Source organism: Schistocerca piceifrons, chromosome 2 (genome assembly GCF_021461385.2).
Source record: "Schistocerca piceifrons isolate TAMUIC-IGC-003096 chromosome 2, iqSchPice1.1, whole genome shotgun sequence".
In the NCBI taxonomy this organism is placed as follows: Eukaryota; Metazoa; Arthropoda; class Insecta; order Orthoptera; family Acrididae; genus Schistocerca; species Schistocerca piceifrons.
Window position 1 is genome coordinate 494,558,779 of NC_060139.1, and position 16,657 is coordinate 494,575,435.

The window sequence follows — 16,657 nt, forward strand, 5'->3', positions numbered from 1 at the left end:
TCAATACTTCTAACATACAGGTACTGGTTTCTGTAATTATGCCTCCGGTTCGTTTCCTTTTGAATGCTCCCTATAAAATAGATTTTAACGTACTGTATCCCCTCCTCTTTCATTATTCATGGCTCTTATAAATCTCTGTTAGCAGTTCAATAACCCCTGCTAACACTTTTCATTATTTGGAAGTCAGCTCCAAATGCAACAGAATTGTAAGTTCTTATGTGTTCTTACCTCTACAATGGCCACATTGTTTCATAGAAAATAAAACGTACAAAAAATTTCTAGTCTGATTTGACACTTTAATCACTCACCCTATCTCCTCATCTCCTTTTGTCTCTTGGGTGTGTGCAGGGTCCATGATAACCACAAATCTATCCTGGAAAGAGGAGTTAAACAACCACTATTTGGTGACATTTAGAATCCATCCAGAGTAACTAGAATACTGTTGATGTTGAATGTGAAAGGAAACCCAGAATGTTTTCTTACCTCACTACACTGTGGGAGGAATATAGGGCTAAGAGGCAAAGGGAGAAACACAAGAAACACTTCCCAAATATTTAATCTGTTCTAGGATTGATGGGGAGGAAGACAGGTCGGGGAAGTAGCAGTGATTCCAAAAATGAAAGCTGGTTCAGTTCTGATTAAAGTGGCATCTCCTGCTCAATCATGAGTGCTGCTGGCCTGTGACATTTCTATAATTTATCTTCCCCCTAACACTCTCAATATGATGCAGAATATCATCTTCCACCACTGTCTCCTTTTACAAACCAATGTAAAGTTATGTGCCAATTTGGAGCAACAGCGTCTGCATTTTGTTCGCCATGTCCTGGGGGGGACCAAAGGACAATAAGGTTGATAGTGGGACCTTCATCTTCGCCTCTGAAGGCGACCCATTGTCTGAAAAGGTCAATGTGATGATGTATCAATGTCTCCCTTCCATGTCTTGTTCCAAATGCATAAGATTTGGGCTCATATTCATATTGTAGCATCAGCACCATCTGTAGGGATTGTGGACAAAAAGAAGTTGCACAGCAACCTTGTAGTCGTCGGCTCCCTCTCCCCCCCTCCTCCTCCTCAACAACTGTTCAGCTGTGGAGAGCACCATTGTCCCTGTTCATGGACTGCACAGTCTTCCAAAAAGAAAAGAAAATCCAAGAATGCAAGACTCTTGACCAACTCATATATCAAGAGACCAAGAAGAAATATGATGATTTTGTATTCTACAGGTCTGACGATGTATGCTACGGCTATGTCATCATCCTCTCTACTGATTGCCTGTACCAGTCACCCTTTGTGATTGGACCCTTGAGACTAATCAACTACACCCTTTCCCCTGATGGTTGGAGTTCCTCCTCCTATTGCTTTGGGGGTGTCAGCTCCTTACCTGCCTGGGAAGTCAGTCCCAACCAGAGAAGCAACACCCTCCTCCAGCATCTCTTAGCAGGAAAGGCTCCCTCAGGATGCTCCGTGCTCAGGAGTCTGCTGATCTCCAACTAGATGTCAGCCAGTGGCTGAAAGAGCCACAGGTTGTGGATTGTAGGGCTTTGCATTCCTCCACTGTCCCATAAACTGAGGCAAACAAGGCCTTGCAGGATACTGACAGCATGTTATTCTAGTGGAAATGTAGTAATTCTTTCCGCCACATGGCTGAGCTATGACGTCTCTTATGTTGTTCCTCCGCTTTTCGCATCGCCCTACAGGAAACTTAGCTCCCAGCAATATGGATTCATATCTTCTGTGGCTGTCAAGGCTATGTTAAGAATCTTGGTGACAGTGAGAGGGCAACGGGCGGCATTTGCATGTACGTTCTGGACTCTGCCTACAGCCAACACGTGTCACTCAATGCAACTTTGGAGGCTCTGCTGTTGGTATGAGAACATAGCTGGGATGTGTAAATCCCTCCTGACAGGACAGTGAAGTGTCTCATAATACATTGTCTGCACTGTTTTCTCAACCCCCCCCCTTTTTCCCCATTGTTTCTAATATTGGGTGATTTCAGTTCCCATGCGCCACAACCCTTTGTGGGCTTGCACTGTGTCTACTTTCTGCAATAAAGCTGTCAAAAACTTGCTCGCAGAGCTCAATTATTCCCTCTTGAATACTTGCATTCCTACACACTTCAATGTATAGACCTTATTCGGCCACTGATCTTTCCGTTTACAACACTGGTCTTCTCTTCTACATCCATTGGAGTGTCCACAATGACCTGTGCGACAGTGATCATTTTCCAATTGTCTTTAATGTCCGTCGGCCTCACTCACATGAGCTTCATCCAGATGGACTTTCAACAAAACTGTTGGGGATGCGTTCATCTCTGCTGTCTCCTTTAGCACCCCACCACATGGAGGTATTGCTGCAGCTGTTCAGAACATAACTGCAGCCATTCTATCAGCAGCTGATGTAACAACTCCCTATTCCTTCCGAAAACACACACCCCTCCCACAATTGGAAGACAGTATCTTGGTGGACACTCGAAATGTCCATGGCCATTAGGGATTGTTAACAGGTTCTCCAATGCCATAAGTGATGTCCATCAATGGAGCACCTCATTGCCTTTAAACCGTTCTGTACCTGGGTCCACCACCTCTTAAAACAACAGAAATGAGAATGCTAGGAATCGTACATTGCCGGTTTGGGCAAATGTTAAACACCTCAGTGTACCTGGTATCTATCTGAATGATACTGTCTACAATGACCCAGATGCTTTGCATTATGCTCTGGCCCCTGCCTCTGAGAATTATAACCCTGCATTTTGTGTCCTCAAACAGAGGGTGTAGTGATTGTTACTTTTCACAAGTCACCTGGAGCCATATAATGTTCCATTCAGTGAGTGGGAGTTCCTCATTGCCGTGATATGGCAGGACCAGATTACATCCTCAGCCAAATGCTCAAACATGTACTAATAGATTGCAAAAATGTTATCATTTTCAGCTGAATCTGGAGTGAGAAGCATGTTCATCCCAGTATTGAAACTGGGTAAACACACCTTTGAGACAGACAGCTATTGCCCATTTAGTCTCATTAATGTTCTCAGAAAGTTGCTCAAACATGGTGAGCTGGCAGCTGTGTTGATACATTGAGTCTTGGGGAGGGGGTGTGTCTTTTGGCACCATCCCAGGGCAGTTTTTGCCAAGGCCATTATAGTGCTGCCAGTTTGCTCTGCCTGGAGATTGCTATCCACTCAGCTTTTTCCCAGCATCAACAACTTACTGCTGCCAGAATGAGATTTTCACTCTGCAGCTGAGTGAAAATCTCATTCTGGAAATATCACCTAGGCTTTGGCTAAGCCATGTCTCCGCATTATACTTTCTTCCAGGAGTGCTAGTTCAGCAGGTTTCACAGAAGAGCTTCTGTGAAGTTTGGAAGGTAGGAGACGAGGTTCTGGCAGAACTGAAGCTGTGAGGGCGGGTTTGAGTCGTGCTTGGGTAGCTCAGTTGGTAGAGCACTTGCCCAGAAAGGCAAAGGTCCTGAGTTCCAGTCTTGGTCCGTCACACAGTTTTAATCTGTCAGGAAGTTTCAACTTGTTGCTGTTTTCTTTGACTTGCAGGAGGTTTATGACACCATCAAATCCTCGTTACACTATGCAAGTGGGGTCTCCAGGGCCTCCTCCCGATTTTTGGCAGAATTTCTTATCACACAGTACTTTCTGGATTCAAGCTGATGTTTCCCAAAGTACACCACATGTACAAAAGATTTGGGCTGTGCAGGGCTCCGTATCGAATGTGCCCCTTTTTCTACTGGCAATCATTGGTCTAGCTGCAGCTGTATAGTCTACAGTGCCACCCTCTGTGTGTGCTAATGATTTTTGAATTTATTACTGCACCTCCATTGTAGACGTTGCTCAACACCAACTGCTGGGTGCTACACTCCTGGAAATTGAAATAAGAACACCGTGAATTCATTGTCCCAGGAAGGGGAAACTTTATTGACACATTCCTGGGGTCAGATACATCACATGATCACACTGACAGAACCACAGGCACATAGACACAGGCAACTGAGCATGCACAATGTCGGCACTAGTACAGTGTATATCCACCTTTCGCAGCAATGCAGGCTGCTATTCTCCCATGGAGACGATCGTAGAGATGCTGGATGTAGTCCTGTGGAACGGCTTGCCATGCCATTTCCACCTGGCGCCTCAGTTGGACCAGCGTTCGTGCTGGACGTGCAGACCGCGTGAGACGACGCTTCATCCAGTCCCAAACATGCTCAATGGGGGACAGATCCGGAGATCTTGCTGGCCAGGGTAGTTGACTTACACCTTCTAGAGCACGTTGGGTGGCACGGGATACATGCGGACGTGCATTGTCCTGTTGGAACAGCAAGTTCCCTTGCCGGTCTAGGAATGGTTGAACGATGGGTTCGATGACGGTTTGGATGTACCGTGCACTATTCAGTGTCCCCTCGACGATCACCAGTGGTGTACGGCCAGTGTAGGAGATCGCTCCCCACACCATGATGCCGGGTGTTGGCCCTGTGTGCCTCTGTCGTATGCAGTCCTGATTGTGGCGCTCACCTGCACGGCGCCAAACACGCATACGACCATCATTGGCACCAAGGCAGAAGCGACTCTCATCGCTGAAGACTACACGTCTCCATTCGTCCCTCCATTCACGCCTGTTGCGACACCACTGGAGGCGGGCTGCACGATGTTGGGGCGTGAGCGGAAGACGGCCTAACGGTGTGCGGGACCGTAGCCCAGCTTCATGGAGACGGTTGCGAATGGTCCTCGCCGATACCCCAGGAGCAACAGTGTCCCTAATTTGCTGGGAAGTGGCGGTGCGGTCCCCTACGGCACTGTGTAGGATCCTACGGTCTTGGCGTGCATCCGTGCGTCGCTGCGGTCCGGTCCCAGGTCGACGGGCACGTGCACCTTCCGCCGACCACTGGCGACAACATCGATGTACTGTGGAGACCTCACGCCCCACGTGTTGAGCAATTCGGCAGTACGTCCACCCGGCCTCCCGCATGCCCACTATACGCCCTCGCTCAAAGTCCGTCAACTGCACATAGGGTTCACGTCCACGCTGTCGCGGCATGCTACCAGTGTTAAAGACTGCGATGGAGCTCCGTATGCCACGGCAAACTGGCTGACACTGACGGCGGCGGTGCACAAATGCTGCGCAGCTAGCGCCATTCGACGGCCAACACCGCGGTTCCTGGTGTGTCCGCTGTGCCGTGCGTGTGATCATTGCTTGTACAGCCCTCTCGCAGTGTCCGGAGCAAGTATGGTGGGTCTGACACACCGGTGTCAATGTGTTCTTTTTTCCATTTCCAGGAGTGTATATGAAAGGCACAGTCCTGGGCTTTGATCCATGGCCGCCAAAGCATGCATCATGCACTTCTGTCACCATTCACAACTAGAACTCTGCTTTGATGACCACTTGCTCAATGTGGAGTCGTATAACTTCTTAGGACTGCTCTTTGAAGCCTGATTCACATGGCTTCCCTATATTTGCCATGTTAAATGAAATATTCTCAGAGGCTGGGGTCCCTCTACTACACAACAGGCACCAACAACTGCTGCTCAACTACGCAATACACATTCACTGCTCACTGGAACATCCAAACTCCCATGTCCTTGTTCCTGGTAGGGAGATCTGCATTCCATAATGGAAGCCCAGGATTATAACCCAGATCACATTTGGCATACAGTATCTCCGCTCTGAACTACCATATTCCATCACTGTTGCCTCCTATTAGGGAACAATTGTTTATGCCCCCATGGTACGTACCCCATCCTTGGAACTATTTTGATCTATCCTTTGGGCAGAAAGACTGTTGAGTCAGTGGTTTCTCACTGTCTATTCATTGCCATCCATGATGTATTTCTAGGTTCAGAAGTGGTCGACGCAGATAGCTCAACAGTCAAAGGAAAATGTGAAATAAATTGGTCAAGAACATTTTGAGATTTCTGTTAACATTTTCTCTTTATGTGTTGTTGTTGTTAATAATAATAATATACAAAGTAGATCCTAAATTGATACAGTTCCTAAACATAGTAATGAAAAATTGGAAAACCACACTTAATATCCAAACAAATTCAAATAATATCACATCACAGCCAATACAGATTAAGCGTGGAATATACCAAGGAGACTCATTAAGTCCCTTCTGGTTCTGCCTTGCTCTGAACCCACTGTCCAACATGCTAAATAATACAAATTATGGAACATTACAACACAAAATCACACATTTGCTATACATGCAACTCAACCAATTACTAAAGCTAACAGAAGTATCCAGCAATGATATAAATATGGCTTTTGGAACGGACAAATGTAAGAAAAATAGCATAGTCAAGGGAAAACACACTGCACAAGAAGATTACATATTGGATAACCACAGCATAGAAGTGATGGAAAAAACAGATGTCTATAAATATCTAGGATACAGACAAAAAATAGGAATAGATAATACAAATATTAAAGAAGAACTAAAAGAAAAATATAGACAAAGACTAACAAAAATACTGAAAACAGAATTGACAGCAAGAAACAAGACAAAAGCTATAAATACTTATGCTATACCAATATTGACCTACTCATTTGGAGTAGCGAAATAGAGTAACACAGACGTAGAAGCACTCGATACACTTACACGATCACAATGCCACAAATATAGAATACATCACATACATTCAGCAACAGAAAGATTCACATTAAGCAGAAAGGAAGGAGGAAGGGGATTTATCACCATTAAAAAACCTACATTATGGACAGGTACACAATTTAAGAAAATTCTTTATAGAACGAGCAGAAACTAGCAAAATACAAAAAGCAATCACTCATATAAATACATTGGCTACACCATCGCAATTTCATAACCACTTCTACAACCCTATAGATCACATAACATCAACAATACGAAGAAAGTAAATTGGAAAAAGAAAACACTACATTTCAGGCACCCGTATCATCTAACACAGCCGCACATCGATCAAGACGCATCCAACACATGGCTAAGAAAAGGCAATATATACAGTGAGACGGAAGGATTCATGATTGCAATACAGGATCAAACAATAAACACCAGATATTACAGCAAGCATATTATTAAAGATCCCAATACCACAACAGATAAATGCCGACTTTGCAAACAACAAATAGAAACAGTAGATCACATCACAAGCGGATGTACAATATAGCAAATACAGAATACCCCAGAAGACATGACAATGTAGCAAAAATAATACATCAACTACTTGCCATACAACATAAACTAATAAAACAACACATTCCCACATACAAGTATGCACCAAAAAATGTACTGGAGAATGATGAATACAAATAATACTGGAACAGAACCATTATAACAGATAAAACACTACCACATAACAAACCTGACCTCATACTCACCAATAAAAAGAAGAAATTCCAACACAACTAATCGAAATATCCATACCCAATACAACAAATATTCAGAAGATAACAGGAGAAAAAATTGAAAAATACCTCCAACTGGCTGAGGAAGTCAAGGACATGTGGCATCAGGATAAAGTTGACATTATACCAATTATACTATCAACTACAGAAGTCATACCACACAATATCCACCAGTACATCAACGCGATACAGCTACATCCAAACGTATATATACAACTACAGAATTCTGTAATTATTGATACATGTTCAATTACCCGAAAGTTCCTAAATGCAATGTAACATATACCGTACAGTTAAAAGGAAGTCGCGCTTGATCAAGGTCCGCATCACTTTCCATTTTTAACCAGACATAAGTCTGAGAAAGGAAAGAATAATAATAATAATAATAATAAAGTATGTACAGAGTGACACTTACTGAACTATATGAAATAAAATCATCATAACTTCTGAACGGTTGGCCACAGTGCATTATGGGAATTGGTATGCGCTGTAGAGTTTGGTTTAGTGACAAAGCCCACTTTCGTTTGGATGGGTTCATCAATAAGCAAAACTGGTACATTTGGAAGACTGAGAATCCTCATTTTGTGATCGAGAAGTCTCTTCACCCTCACTCAACAGGTGACTGGGTGCTGTACAGTATCCAGTCACGGAATAATCGGTGCGATATTCCTTGATGGCACGGTGACTACCGAACAGTATGTGAAGGTTTTGGAAGATGATTTGATCTCCATTATCCATAGTGACCCTCATTTCAACAAGATGTGGTTCATGCAAGATGGAGATTGATCCCATCGAAGCAGAAGAGTGTTTGATCTCATGGAGGCGCACTTTGGTGACCTCATTCTGGCTCTGGGCTACCCAGAGGCCACTGGCATGGGCCCCAATTGGCAGTCATATTCTCTGGATCCGAACACATGCGACTCCTTTATGTGGGGCTATATTAAAGACAAGGTGTACAGCAATAACCCCAAAATGATTGCTGAGCAGAATACAGCCATTCAGGAAGTCGTCGACAGCATTGATGTTCAGACACCTTAAGTGAGTTGTGTAGAATTTCGCTATTCGTCTGCGCCATGTCATTGCCAATGACATCAGGCATATCGAACATATCATAACCTAAATCCGAATATCTGTAGTGACGTTTTCATATTGAGCATAGTGTGTACATGCTGTAGGTTGTAACTAGCGTATGTTTCCCCCATCCCACAAATAGTTCAATAATTATCTCCCTGTATGTTCCATAGATAATAAGAAAGTATGTTACCTATGTCTGTCTGAACATTTATTAGAGTATTGTGTCAAAATTTGAAATAACTCAATCAAAAACTTTTCAAGACTTTGTTCACAATGTTTCCTCTGTTTTTATTATATTCATATTTGTATGCCATATATATTAAAAATATGTATCTTATGTCCATCCAAGCATTTATTAGGGAATCATTTAAAACTTTCAAGTGAATTTTTCAAGAACTTGTAGAGTTTTTTGCTGACATCATACCCATTTATATAGTAAATATATATTTGCATGCAGTATATATTTAAAAAATATGTAGCTTGTGTCCATCCACACGTTTATTGGAGTATCGTGTAAAAATTTGGAGTAAATTGGTAACAGTATTAATCGATAATTTGTCATTATATAGTAGTATAGATTATTATTACAGTAGTTGATCTGCTCAATCGATCACAACATTCTCCCTGAAGAGAGCGATTCTCCTAACACCATCCGGCCCAACCCCCTTCCCCACCACCAAAAATAAAAAGTCCCTTTTTTAGTAAATATGTAAGTCTGGTGTCCACATTTTCTAGTCAAATGCTCAGTCTTAAAAATACGTTGCTCGCTCACATTAATGTGACCACCTGTCAAAAGCCTGGATAACTACCTTTTGCAGTCCAAACTGTTGCAAGATGTGCAGGAAGTTAGTCAATGAGGTTTTGGAGATACCAATAGGGATGCAAAGCCATGCCAGTTCCAGTGCCATGTCCAGCTGCACTATGTTTCTCGATTGAGGGTCAATGGCATTAACAGCCGGGTCGAGATGCTTCCACTGAGTCTCGATTGGGTTTAAATCCAGATAGTTTGGTGGCCATTGGAGTATAGTAAACTCATCCTGGTGTTCTTTGAAATATCCATGTACACTGTCAGCTGTGTGACACATTGCTGGCACTGGATTCCCTGGACTATAATGCTCCCTCCTCTTACCTGGACATATACATCAGTAGCCATCAGTCTGATAGAGCATAAAACAAGATTCATCTGTAAAGGCCTCCTCATGCCACTTAGCGGACGTTCCATTGTGGTGTTGATGTGCAGATCCAGCCTTTGTCACCAATGAACAGCAGTCAGCATGGGTGCATGAACCAAGTGCTTGGTGCAGAGGTCCTTATGGAGCAATGGTAGTTGAGGAGACCCTATTGGTAGCCCTTTGGTTCATCTGGGCGTTCATTTACCCAACAGTTCCACATTTATTCACCTGTATACACCTCTGCAGCCATCATTCACCTCTGTCATGTATGGCATGTGGTGCACCAGTTGCCTAGGCACTGGTTTTGGATAGCGCCATTTTGCCTTGCACAGTATATTTCAACCATGGTGGCATGCAAACATTTTACAAACTCCGCTGTTTTGGAAATGCTTCCACCCTTGGCCTAAAAGCCAGTGATAATGCCCTTCTGACTCCTGGTAAGTCACTCAGTTACCACATCATGGTTACGACTGCACTGTTTTCAACATACCCACAACACGCTTTATACAGCCTCCACTGTCAGTGCTGGCACCTCGGAATGGTTACTGCCTGTTGACGTCAGGCATAGATGGTGGTCATAGTAATATGACTGGACCGTGTAGCTGCCAGTGTATTTTTAAATATTAGAAGTGATATTTTCATTGTTGAATAATATCTGCAAAACTGTAGAGAGCTGATACTCATTTTAAAAAATCTCGTGATCAATTGTAGCACATGTTTGAAGATATGGTTTTAGAAGAAGATAATGCCAAGGAGCAAATTATCAAATCCATTGAAGATCTTTTAAAAGAGGCAGAACAGTTGGGTTCAGTAAGTATTTGCTTTTGTGTTTATACAATGGAAATTGCCATTAATTGTTCACCTGTTAGAACTTTTCCGTTTCAGGAAATTGGAGTAAAAATTCCTGTTGATAACAATGAATATGAAATGCTTCCACTGTGTCAAGTTGAGGAAGATCTAACAAAAAAAGTCTCTGAATACAGGGAACTGAAGCAAGAGAGGTTGTCATATTATGCCAAGCTCAGGGCAAAGGTATGTCCTTACATGTAAACAACACAATTAACCAATTTTATATCTAATTTCAAAGAAAGGCAATATAGCTAAACATTTTTGGAACAGTGATCAAAAATTTTTAAATTTCTTTTTAAAATTCAGTCTTGATCACACCACATGTGCTACAAGAACGTATGTTCTTGTAGCATATGTGGTGTGATCAAGGCTGAATTTTAAAAAAAGAAAAATTGCCTATTTATTGATTACTGAGAGCAATAGTTGCTAGGGCAGATGGAGAGGGGGGGGGGGGGGACGTGAGGCAAGGAAGGGATAGTGTGAGGCAGTTCTTTTAGCAGATGACTCGGTGGTTTCACAGTGAAACGAATGGCATTAAGATAGTAGAGCATATATGAAATAGGGAGGGGTGATAGGAGCATGTGAGGGTACACAGAAGAGGGGCAGAGATGAAGTAGGTGACAGGGAATGGAGAGAGAGAAAATAAATTGTTGTGTTCAGAAAATTCTCCTTCGTTTCTTCGTAGCCTTTGTATTTTTGTGACAGAAAGAGATGTCTTAAATTTTTTACAGAAAAATGCGTTACATTTGGATCTGCAAATTTGGTGTATCTAAATATGGTAAGCATTGTCTTACTAACGGCATCAAGATGACGACTGGGTTGTATCTAACCAGCCTTACACCTAGCCATAATGTTGAGATCGATGAGCCACCACTCTCAACTAGGCAGCATCTCTCCTTGGCAGACATGCTGTCAATGTTCTGTCACTATCGCGGTTGTTTACTTGCAATAATGTCACTAATCACCTTTTGGGCATATACATAACTTCTGCACCATTTCAGTGCATTAATGTGTTCATTGTAATTAATTATTATAGTAGTTCTATTACATGTTTATTACCTTATAAATAAAAAACTTTATTTTAAATCCAGTGCATTAGTGTTTGTAAAATGATCCTTTCATATAGCGTTCATTAAAAAAAAAGACCATCATTCCACTTGGGACCTGTGGAGCGGTACCTTAAAAGCTTATTTGTTTGAGTTGTAAATATTTGTCATGTATTATTGTTTTTCTGACATGTTCTGCATCCTGGAGGACCTCCTCACTATGGATCAATTGGAATCTAATCTAATCAGGCAGCATATAACAAAACCATTTGGTATCTAAGCAGAAAAATGCGTTGAGGAATTAGAAATGTCGTGTTAATACTATGTAATGAGGTAGGAGCAAATAGGCACTATGCCTAATTAAAAGGTCAATCTGATATTAGAATTGACAAGAAGCAATGCATCTCTCTTAAAGTTTTAAACTGTATTTTAAATGACCGTCATGATTTTAGTGATCTGCATTGTTATTTGACCAAGATAGCAAATACCCGCAGTTGCTGTTATTCTTCCACACAATCTAAAAATTCTGTGCCCCTAACATATATAGTGTATACTACGTGGAGCCAAAGGTTGAAAAGTCTCCCTAGGAGGAAAATTCTTATATTCCGTATTCTTACTAGCTCTTTGCGCTCCAATTGATAATAAAAATGCACCAAATAGTGAGAATAATTCATAAAATTTAAAGGCCTCTTCTGAGATCCAAGGGAAGAAAAGTGTTTATCAGGTACGAGTGCTGAGAAGAAGGGGCAAGATTTAGGGGAGGTAATAGGCAAAGGTCACCAGAGGGATAGCATAGGACAAGACAGTCATTATGAAACATATTCTTTTACATGTACATTCATATTTTTGAAGTGAGATGATGATTCTCATATTGAGCTAGAAATATTTAGCAATAAATAAGCCATGTGCATTGAATATATGGAGGCAGGTGATATGGGTGATCGGAGTCATGAACAATAGCAGTCAAGTTTAAGTTTGTTCTGCACACTTACACCAAGAATTCTCCGACAGCCAGTGAGCGTTGTGCGAGCATAAAACATGATCGTAATGAGTTAATTTGGTGAATTTTTATTCCATTTGATGCTTCTCGTCACTTGTGGTGGTAAGCAACAAATTCTACAGAAGCAAACAGGAGACATAATTTGAAGCATATACACTTAAAGTGCGAAGTGTGGGCATGCCAGTACCGCAACTATCACTTGGAACCAGCAACAATAATAGCCCCATCCGTGACTCGGCCTGCACGAATTGCCATCATTCGTGTATAGGAGTAAAGCATGTCAATCTGTATTAGGCCAGGGGTAAGTTTTATATGTATAAAGAAATGGTAAGTGCTGTTAATATGGCAATAGCTTGTGGGTTATGCTTGATCTAAAGTGTAGAGAAGTTAGTCGGTTTGTTGAAATTGCAAATGATAGAGTGGACTGGATGATGATCAAGTTTTTGTATGTTTGGCAGAAGATTAGTAAGAGTACATGGGTGGTGTGCTGGCTGATAACTGTTTAATGATGCATAAATAGTGTGTGTGTGTGTGTGTGTGTGTGTGTGTGTGTGTGTGTGTGTGCGCCGAAAGAATTTGTGGAAAAATTTAAGCTGACAGTGATATATTGTTCACTGGTAGCAAGCCAACTACCTTAACGCAGTAATTACTCATTTCTTTCCAGGAAAAAGAATTGTGTGAGCGTTTGGGTCTAGAAGATGTTTACGAAATACCAAATGCTGTACCTTCAGAGGAGCAGCTATCTCAGTTTGAAGTGTACATTAAATTTAAAGCTGATGAAAAGGTAAATAAATGTTGTCCCTCCCTGAAGAAGTGGGTGACACTTTAATAATTCTGTGTTTGCAAATATTATTAGTGCGTTTATCAATTTATTTCTTTTTTTACAAAAAAAAATTACCTTTTCTCCCTGTTAAGGATCGACTCACCAATTTTTTCTACCAAACAAGGTCAAGTATAATGGAAATAATGAGGGAGCTGGAAATGACTCCTTTATTGGATTTTGAGAAGAAAGTAGTATGTGAAGATGAAGATTCATTTAAGCTATCAAAAGAGAATATAGCTAAACTAAAAGTGAGTGTGATCTTCAGTTTTCACTCAAGCTACTGGTTGTAATTAATTAAAATTCTGTAATTTAGTAGTACTGGTTTTTGATATTTCCAGAGATTATCTAATAACTTTTTTCTAATTTATTAAAGAAATAAGTCAGAATTTTAAAGTGTTATCGTAATTCGCTGCAGTGGTCAGGACAGACGTAATATTCCCATGTGTCAATTGCATTATTCAGATATTAAGTTTTATTTCAAAATTATTAAATGGAAAATTAATACAGGTACTACACTAATATTATTAGTTTAGCCTAAGAATAATATTTGTGTTGTTTAACAGAGTGCTAGTTGGTAACTCCTCCCCATGTAGGCAAGGTGTTTGTCTGTGAGCTACTTACCATAGTTTCTTAGACCTTTTCCTGGAATAAAAAATAGACTAGTCATGCTGTATTATAAATCCCACAGCATATTCTCAGCTGATATCTTAATGCATCACATAATCACTTCCTGCTCACTTTTTATAGCTTTCAGAAATGAAGTTAGTGCACAGTTGACAGCTAATGGTTTTTCTTTCTTGTTCACGATAGATCTTGAATGCACATTGTGCTGTTTATACCGTAATCCTTAAACCTCTCACCAATCTTTCTCCCTCGTTGTTTACAGTAGTCTAGCAGTTGAGTACAAACCAAAATTATTTGTTGTAATCGCAATTTGTTTAAGTAAGTAAAGTTATGGCACCCAAGTAAACTTATGGCACCCAAGTTGTGTAGTGTCCATTGACTTCCAGAACATATTCAATACAGTTGCATATTGTTCACCTACTTAACTAGATACTAGCTTACAGAGTATCAGATCTACTTTGTAATTGGCTTTTGGATACCTTAACAGATGGAACTCAACACATTGTTGTTAACATATGTAAAACCAAATTACGATGTACCACTAGGGGGTATTATAGAGTCACTGCCACTCACAGTACATATATATAGTTCTGGTGAATGAAGTCAGAATATTTGTGAAGCTCTTCAAGCTTGATACATATTGGAAAGTAGCGTAATTTATTGCGCATGAATAAGTGGAAATGCCTATTATTTTTTTGTATACACTTTTGGCAATCAATTGTAAAGATAGTAACCGTAAAATATCAGGGAATATGTGACCAGTGGCCTAAACTGAATGACCACATGAAACTAACTGTAGAGATCAGGTGCTCAGTTAAGATTCATTGGAAGAATCTTGATATACTGTAATTACCCCATGAAACTAACAGCTTACAATATCTCATTCATTCAGTTTATTATTGCACAAATGCCTGTAACATATACCAGGTTAGGATTAATTAAAGATATCCAGAGAACCATTTCTTCATGTGTTCATTTAGTGAGTGCAAGTGTATGACTGAGATGCTCATCAGACTCCAATAGATGGCTGTACAAGAGCACTGTATGTCACAGAAAGCTTTACTGTTAAAATTCCAGGTGAGTATTTTTCCAAGAAGAGGCAGGCAACATACTATTTTGTGTTACATACGTCTCACAAAGTGACAATGACATGAAACTCAAAGAAATTAAAATTCATTTGAGGCTTTCTGACAGTTGCTGTTGCTGTGCATTCTTTACGAATGGGGCAGTAAATAAGGAAAGTGATAGTGGTACATGAAGCACCTTCTACCACACACACCATACGATATATTTTGGTGTATTGATGAAAATTTGTAGTATAATTGGTGCTGGATTGGTCTTAGAACTGGAAGCCATGCCAATCTTGTTCTCCGTATTCCTCCTTGTTCTGATGCAGAGTGTAACTGAGTTAGCACAGTAGTGGGCAAACACAGTTGCCATTATCATGAGTAGTAATCTGATGTTGAGCTGCCTGTATGTGTGTGGGTTTCATAAGATTTGCCTGAATAACCCCAAATAAAAGCTGCATGTAAACACTTTTTCATATTAATGTGGATTCAGTGGCATCTGATTCCACTTATAAAATGCTTTTGTTGTGAAGCTTGAACGTTAGTTTTAACTAGGTGCTACCAAATTTGAAAGATTATTCAAAAATAGAGAGAAATTAAACAAGCACATGGTTGTACCAGACTGCCTCCTGCTGCCATTAACCATAAGGGTTATCATTTACCACAGTGTTGTAAATGATCAGCAACTCATTGTGTAGATTATGTATTCAGTAATTTGTTTTATTATGAATGCACATTGGAAAATATTTTAAACAATATTTTGACCAAAGCTTACATTTCGAACATAAATTAGGAAAAATAGCTGACTTGCAAATGACTTATATGTGGTGCATGAAACACTGGGTCTGATACAGCCAGCAGAATATAGTCACATTGAGCATCTTCCTGCTCCTTATTTAGGGTTGACTTTAGAATCCTATTGTCTCAGCATCACATCCTTCGTTTCATACTCCTCACACTATTGTCTTTTTTAAACTTTTTGCAATCTAATTCAGACTGTACTGTCAACTCTTTCTCCGACGCATCATTGAGAAATTCTGTGATAATAGTAAAATGACACACTTGACCTCAGTCATTAGCCACAATTCTTTTCAAATTTTGCACTACAAAAGTTCATCTAGAAACTAAAACATGCTTGTAACATGCTACAAGACCAATTAATTTTTACTTTGGCCAGGGTCGCAGTTGGCTTTGCTGTATATTATTTTTCACATGAAACCCCATATGTTGTGAGTGCTTGTATGTCTTCATTCCTTTTTTTAACTCATCTAATTTTTATTTGTGTTTAGGAATTACATAACACCCTGGTTCAGAAGCTAGAAGACACAAAGGCGTTGTCAATGGAACTTCGGGAGAAACTCTGCAAATTGTGGGACCGGCTTCATGAGAGCTTTGATGCACGGACTGCATTTCTTGATGCACATAGTGGCTATTCAGTCAAAACTATAGAAGCTGTACGTATAAGATTATTTACTTAATACTGAACCCTGTGCTGTTCAATATGTTGTTTTGCTATCAGATGTAATTTATACGGTGTGGACAAAACTAAAATTCCATGTAATTGGCAATGTGGTATCAGGTGAACATACATAACTTTTTTTTAACTTGTGTTCTCCA

At 40.6% G+C, this 16,657-nt stretch overlaps 1 protein-coding gene across 2 annotated transcripts in view; it reads left to right on the forward strand.

Moving 5' to 3' along the window:
- The window catches only part of LOC124775048 (protein regulator of cytokinesis 1-like), a 147,948-nt gene that overhangs the window by 42,815 nt on the left and 88,476 nt on the right, over positions 1-16,657 (forward strand). For both annotated transcript variants that reach the window (XM_047249828.1, XM_047249829.1), the window contains exons 3-7: positions 10,343-10,441; positions 10,517-10,663; positions 13,191-13,310; positions 13,442-13,597; positions 16,330-16,494. In XM_047249828.1, the coding sequence (XP_047105784.1) occupies positions 10,343-10,441; positions 10,517-10,663; positions 13,191-13,310; positions 13,442-13,597; positions 16,330-16,494 (687 nt within the window). The remainder of the gene's footprint in view (positions 1-10,342; positions 10,442-10,516; positions 10,664-13,190; positions 13,311-13,441; positions 13,598-16,329; positions 16,495-16,657) is intronic.